The 7,500-nt window shown below is 39.7% G+C and overlaps 1 protein-coding gene across 1 annotated transcript in view; it reads left to right on the forward strand.

Moving 5' to 3' along the window:
• LOC146467982 (trafficking regulator of GLUT4 1-like) overlaps positions 1-3,224 on the forward strand; it is a 9,601-nt gene extending 6,377 nt beyond the window's left edge. The window contains exons 4-5 of the mRNA XM_085125669.1: positions 469-597; positions 2,189-3,224. Coding sequence (XP_084981795.1) covers positions 469-597; positions 2,189-2,323 — 264 coding nt within the window. The 3' untranslated portion in view covers positions 2,324-3,224. The remainder of the gene's footprint in view (positions 1-468; positions 598-2,188) is intronic.
• Positions 3,225-7,500: the final 4,276 nt, after the last annotated feature.

Genomic DNA, 7,500 nt, shown 5'->3' on the forward strand with positions numbered 1-7,500 from the left:
GAGCAATTCTACCCTGATCGCACGTCTTTTTTTGGTGTTTAAGCTTTGGCGCAATGGATTTTTGTATGAAGATTTTTGCTAGAAAAACTGTCAAAATTAACAATACATTCGCCTAATAACTACATAAACATGCCCAGTGAGTAGTAATACACTTTGAGATGAATGTCTAACTTGGGTCGAACAGAGCACCTGTTCGATTCTGATGTATAACTTGAACATGCCTCAGGGTAAACCTCATCATGAAAGCGAGGCAATGTACAAAGCTTTTATTATGAAAATCATTTTTCATCGTTATGCAAACAAAACTCATTTCATATGAAAAGCTTTGCACTAAACCTCCCTTTCATAATGACGTTCACAGCAAATCGGAAATGGCCTCTTGTACTCAACGATAATGAAATCAGCCGTACAAAATTGATCTTGATTGAAATCAGGGAAAGTGAAGTTAATACCTTATTCCTGTCTCAGCAACCCACCACTCAAGCTATTATTATTCAGACGCCTCCTCGTCCATCGTCTTGGCTTGGTTTGTCTATATTCACGTTCCTGTGCTGCGGTTGGGTATTTGGATTGATTGCTGTGATATTCTCCTGTATGGTAAGACTAAAACATTAAGAAATTGTAAATTGTTTTGGATTAGCCACGTGCATAGGACGACGATGAGAAAATCTGACGGAACTTAGGTTTAGCAAACCTCTACATAACGAAGTCATTGGTATTACGAATGATATTATCTAGCCCGATCTTTTAAAATGTGTAGAAGAGAACCTCGCAGTATAACGAACCAATTTCCCTAGTCCCTTTACACGTCGTTAAATCGAGGTACCACTGTAAAAGGTGACCAATCCATGACCTAGGTAGCGTTCATATGCCGGCTACAGGGAGGCTGTTTGTGTTAAGGCTAATTCCCATAAAACATTGTTGGTTTTGAAGTACGTTCCTCTGAACTTAGACCACCGAGAAAAAGATATCAAGCCATTTTTTCAAAGAGATAACAAACCATAAACTGTTTTTTTTTAAAATTGATTTTGCCGAAACACAAGCAAAGACGTGAAATGAAGGATTTCAGTGCACTAGCCTGACAGAACCTTTTAACAAAACAGCTATTATTTTTAGGTTTCCATTGGTGTAACTTTCTAAAAGGTTACCAAAGATATAGAGGATATAATCCCTTTTAAAGAAATAGCAGGGAACTTAAAATTTTCCTGTTGTGTAGCTGACCAGCTGTAGACAAGACACAGACCCCATTACGAGTTCTCCCACACCTATGTGAATATTTTTACTAATTATATAGAGACAAAAATTAAAACATCACTTTTTCCCACACGATTTTGGAAACAAGGCTCTCAACCAATCAACGCGTGAGCACTACATTTTAGGTCATAAAGCCTCAAAGGTGGACTCATAAGTTTCACATCAAGGTGACTCTATACAGTTATTGACGCGGGGCGACTGGGTAACAAAATGGCGCGAGTGCGCGCAGTTTTCTATGATACGCGAATTTTCATTATGCTGGCGCACGAAACAAGGCCAGCATCATAAGTAAGACTATTTTAACGAGTTTTCCGAGGTGAATTTTTCTCAAAATTGTCTCAGTGTTAGGATTTCCCTGGTATTTGTACTCCAAAAAATCTTAAGGACAATTATACATGGACCACTGCAATAAATTGCAAAAACTAAAATTGCAGAAATTGGCCAAACCATAAAAATAAATAAAAAAGAAATAAAACAAAATTTGCCAAACGTAGGTACAGAATTTGTTTTGACTTTACAAGGAGATACTTTTGAGTGTCTTCCTTACTTAACACAAAACATAGCGAAATTTTACAGCGCAAAATTCGGAAAAACCCGTTTTGAGACAAGCTAGGAGTGAAGGAATCAAGATGTGTGTTATCTGCCGGTTGCCATGGAAACGGGGTTTACCAGTCGTAACGGTGTTTTTTTAGCAAAGCACAATGACTTACGTACTCCAAACTATGTTTGAAACCTCATATTTTTACAGCCGGTCTGAAAGAACCCGAGCATAAAGAGAAATATGTATCACTACCAGCGAAAACTGAAAAAATGGTATAGAGCCACCTTAATGTAACTTGACCTTTACGCCATTGTAAAGTATTGAATAATATTTTGGCAGATCAAAAACAAGGTTCCTTGTTCATAAAAGTTTCTTACTTTGTTCTTTTGCCAGGTGGATAGCGCATATGACCGAGGAGATTATGAAGGAGCCAGGAGAAACTCAAACATCGCCAAGTGGTTGAATATTGTTTCTATCCTTTCTGGCGTCGGTATTACCGTCTTGGTGATTGTTTCAGCTTCGTCCTGATTCACGATGCTGCTACAAGCAACTGAATGTTCTCATGGCTCAAATTGTAGGCACTAAAAATTCCTTTAGCGCTTCTGTTTGGCTCTATGTGGGCATAGCTTGTTTAAAATAAGTTTTGTTTAAACTTCTCCATTTTATTTTATTGTTTGAATCTTTATTTTCGCATTTGGATAGGAAAAGAAAAATTTATTCTTCAAGAAGCGATGTCAACATCTAGCTGATACATGTCACTACCTTCAGTTTTAAATGCGCTGCAAAAATTCATTTCAATGAAGTCATATGTATCTGCATTAAAGGGATCATGTCACCCCAGGCGCATGCGCGCGTTGATGAGAAACACTTGAAAATTGTTGGCCCAACTTTTTTAAATACCTTCGGAGAGTTCAGAAAGCTGTTTTCATCTGTTTGAATCCCGTTCATCTTCGGAAAAGTTGGCTGAATTTTTGTATTTACAAACGATATTTTTTAAAACTTTTGTAATGGCGCAAAGGAAAAATCCCGCCACGGGATGTATGCATGTTTGTCTCAACCGGACTCTACTTCGCATGTAGCCCAGCTGACATAGCCCTTTAAATGGACGTCCTTGAAGAACTGGCGAGAAATTGTCGTCTCAATACACGCACAGACTCGCCTAAAGTAGACGGTGTTGGATGTGAAAAAAGTCACAAATTTTGTTGAAGTTTATTAGTGTTTTGTTAAAAGTCAGAGGGTCTGTTAACAGTAAAGAACAATTAGATTTTTTGGATTTTCCATGTAGGTTTTAATTGATACTATTTCTACAATATCGTAGTTTTAAACTTTGCATTTTCTTATAGTTTTAGATAGAGGGCCACAGGTTTGTTAGGGTTTCTACACTATTTAGTGTTACCCTCTTAAAATAAAGTCCTTACTTACTTACTTACTTACTTACTTGCTTGCTTGCTTACTTACTCACTCACTCACTCACTCACTCACTCACTCACTCACTCACTCACTCACTCACTCACTTACTTACTTACTTACACTACACGATGACAATGTAGGTTTAGCTTGAAAAACATTAGCCTAATATTTTTCAAGTTTCAATCGAAACCGGCCTACCCTGTCTCTGGCCAGAGGCACTAATCGACAGTTTTATTGTACTGGGGTGATAATTTTTGACAAACTTGACAATTATTTTGTTATTTCTGCCGACAGTCAAACATTTTTGGGTTTTCAAATGACTGCACCTGAGGATCACATATGCTACCTTCTTAGGAGCTTTGCAGTCCGTTTTATTATATATCAATCTTGTTCTTTTCCAACGTTCTGCATACGCGGGGTACCGGTTTTGGGTACGATTTTGCTAGTTTTAATTTTGAAGATATAGATAACAGGATGCAAGACGGGGTGAGGTATTTTACAGTATAAGGACACAGTAGGTCCGCATGAAATCAGAATCGGCTTTATTGTGGTTTGCTCAAAACGTTGATCTCGAAGCGAGGAAATTTAAGAAACATTCTAGAGAGGGGTACCCATGAGAGTTGTGAATGTCCCACTACTCTCTGTCCCTGAGGTTTATAACCTTACGTAAGCTTTCATAACAATTCTTAACATTGCGGTAAGCTTCTCATATATTCTGGAGCACAATTTCAACGGCGTGGAAATGACTATCACTTGCTTAAATTTTGTTCAAAATTTGGCTTCCGCTTCCTTGTTATGGTTTGCCGATCAAGTTCGTTTTTCTGTTGTAAATTTACAGAACAACAACCTAACCCCATAATCCATTTCTAACCGTCAAATGGGACAAAATCTTATGTTAATGTCAACAACTTAAATGAAACTGCTATCGATCACTTCGCGGCATGCGGTAAGCGATTACAGAGGGAACATTCAGCATCGCGTGCGCTCTGACAAACTGGAGCATTTGCAAAGTTCATTCATCAATTAAAACAAAGCTACACAGTGATCTCGTCATACATTGCGCAGTCTCAGAAACTTGCAAACCGTGGAAGATTTAGTTGAGTGACACTTTGGGCATGGGGTGTTTGGCGGAGGATAAACATCTCTGGAGTAGCTTGGAGTGAGACTGCGTTGGTTTTCTCTTCCTCTCCTCCCGAAATACAGGTATGTTTAAAACCACGCAGTTTGCTCTAATTGTTTAGGATCTATTGTATCTGCATTTCCCAGTTGACCACTTTCAAAAAGCTTTTGCAATTGCTCGCTTATGATAGGAGTTTTATGAACAACTAGACGAACTTTTCCCTATTTCATCAGATTTTTACAGATTTGTTAATAGGTGCTTGCTTCAAAGATCTATGAATGGCCGCTCGGATGGCTTTAAGTGAAGAAACTTTAAACGGTACGCCATTTGTTTGTCTCACTGACACATAAAACCTCTGCAAACACGTGTTTAATCCGGCTTTGGTTTGTTGTTCAATGGGTGTTGTATTTCTTTCTGGGTTGAAAACCAGTCTAAAACAAAACAAGAACCGCAATTGTTACTTTTCTTTGACAACTTTGCTTTGTTTACTCACGGACCTAAGTAAGCTTACGCGTAATTTGTTGTTGGTTTTAAATAAAGCATTTTATTTCGGAAATTGTTCTGCACTTTCCTTTAAAAATCTTTATTCCATGCTTTGTAGCTTTCTTTGTTTTTTTTCTGGAATGGCACTTTGAAAAACGTTTTGTGCGTCTCCTTCACAAATTTCACGAAAACGCGAAGGGGAAGCAATTTTCACTGACAGCTGACGGCACCTGTGAAGCCAATCAGATTGCGCGTTTACTTGATAGTCGGTTACTGAGGTATGCTAATTTGGTTTATCTAAATTCCACATCAGACCATCGCCATGGCACATCTATTTATTAGAATTTAAATACAAGAAGTAAAAACCAATTCATTGGACCATATATAATAAGCTTTTACTGTCCTTTTTACCACATATATCGTAATTCTTTGCAAGAAATTGGTACTGCACAAAAATTTATTTTGCTCGTGTTTACACCGTATCTCAACACTTGCTGTTCAGTACTTCTCAACTTACGAATCGATTAAACTACCGGCCAATGTCATTTATGTGTACGTAGCGCTTAGCTGTGCGTTCGTCTTAAGTCGGCCAATGATACACAGTTCAACATCTGTCGAGCAACAAATGTTGCAACTGCTTGTGTATCATGATGTTGAACGCTGAAATATCCCGTTCAACACGTTGAAAGTTGTCGAACGAAAGGAGCTGGGCTCTATTCCGTTCAACAAGTTGCCGCTCAACAAATGTTGAACCGTGTATTATTTGCTTTAGACGAAACAGAAAAAGCAAACAAAAAATGTTCTGAGCTAAATCAGGAATACTGCAGTCCAACCTCTTTTAAGAAGCCCTCTATTTAACTTCTGTTGAGGACCATTAACTTCTATCAGTTGGTCACCCCTATAAACCGGGTGCCTGTTTTTCAGAAGAGTGGTCACTTGATAGAGATTTGAGTGTTCGCGTATAAGACAATCAAATGCATACAGTATTGCAAATCGCACCACATTTTTACAACCTCATTTGCAAATTCATCTGTGGTGAAGTCATACTCCTTTCCCTTAAGACAAGGTTTGTTATCAGTTAACGTGCACCTAAATAATATCTGAGCTTTGCTGGCACAGATCAACAGACCCAATGCACTGTCTTTTTTAGTGAGCATGGGCAACATTTCATAACATTTCCGATCAAGCTTGTGACCAGCTTTTACACAAACAACCAATAACTCCTGTCTTTGGGTTCCCTGTTTTTTTTCTCAACGACTATGTCAGGCACAAGGCATTTGTTCAAGGGTAGTGTCATTGTTGGAGAGGACCTGCCTGCTAGTAGTTGCTTTTCCTTAGATTCGTAAAGTGCTCAACAGTAAGGAGCTTTGTAGTTAAGTAATCAGTCCATGTTCAGGAAAAACTGAGGCACGACAGGCCTGTTTCGAAAAAGCGTTGCCTTCTCTCTTCAAGTGCGAGTTGAATGGCCAAGATCTGGTCTTTTATAGCGAGGGTTTCATGCGTGTTTTAACAGGTATGCATTGGCGTGCAGGCATGTGCTTGTTAACTCGTTTCTTTTGTTTAGGGAACTGCGATGCGGCTCGCACAGGATGAAGTACTTCTCAGTGGTGCAAAGATTGCATTTTTTGTTAGAGTTTGAGTACGGCTTGGCCCGTGCCACTATTTCCCACGTGATGGTAAATTCTATGTTGTTTTCTTTTAGGCGCCAGATATCCTTAGTCAGCTCCGTTGCGTTCTTTTTCTTCGGTTCTTTGAAAGACGACAGGTGGTTTCGGTAGCGAGTCTTAAATTCAGTCGCGGTAAGACCCACGTAAGATTCCTTCCCATGGGGGGTTGTTACGACAGCCTGATAGATGACGTTTTTTGTCAAGCATTCTTCGGCTAAAGGGCATTTTGCCTTGACCCTACAATTACATGTTCTGGTTGTAATTGTTGCATCGCCTTTAAGCTGAAAAAACACGCTTAAGATAAGCTACTCGTGCATGCCCAACTTCCAAAGTAAAATAAGCGCGTACAACAAGAACATGCTTAAAGGCGATGAAACAACCACAAACAGGAGGGAAGGGAGCGTTTTGTAGCCTAATCAACTTAGCCCAATTTGCTGTTAATTTCCTAGACCAGAGTTACTTCTTGCCCTGTGACTTCCCCCAAAAAGTCAAATGCTGTTGACAATCAATTGGATCAATCTGACACCAAGCCTGGAGTGTGGCCTAAAGGCAAGTGAGTGACTTGCAAGTTTGTGTGAAAAGCAGAGGGGTGGGGAGAGCATTGTTATTAGCCTAAGTCAGGCAGAACGTTTCCTCACTGTTAAGGTTTAAGTGCAGGTATGTTGTTTAAAATCCAGCTAGATATTATCAGTCAATGTAAGTGAGCTGATCCCGACTTGAGCTGCTGCATGCTAGCCTAGTGAGTTTTGCCTTCGAACTCAATTTTTTCCTTCCAGGGACCTATTTGCGTGTGATATCTGTGCGAATTTGTAAGAACGTTCTCACTAAAACCGGGCGTGAAGCTGGGCAACGCCCAGCTCCACGCATCTGTGGTTCTCTAAAATTGAGAAGGCTTGCCGTCAAGGACCAGTCTATGAGCTAGCCCAGGGTAGGGGCTACCTGCTGGGGGGTAGCTCTTGGTTGTGTGTCAAAAGCTCCGGGGTGGGGAGGGGAGGGTTTTGTAGCCTAATCAACTTAGCCCAATT

The sequence above is a fragment of the Pavona decussata genome, unplaced genomic scaffold (assembly GCF_977016875.1).
Source record: "Pavona decussata unplaced genomic scaffold, jaPavDecu1.1 SCAFFOLD_134, whole genome shotgun sequence".
In the NCBI taxonomy this organism is placed as follows: domain Eukaryota; kingdom Metazoa; phylum Cnidaria; class Anthozoa; order Scleractinia; family Agariciidae; genus Pavona; species Pavona decussata.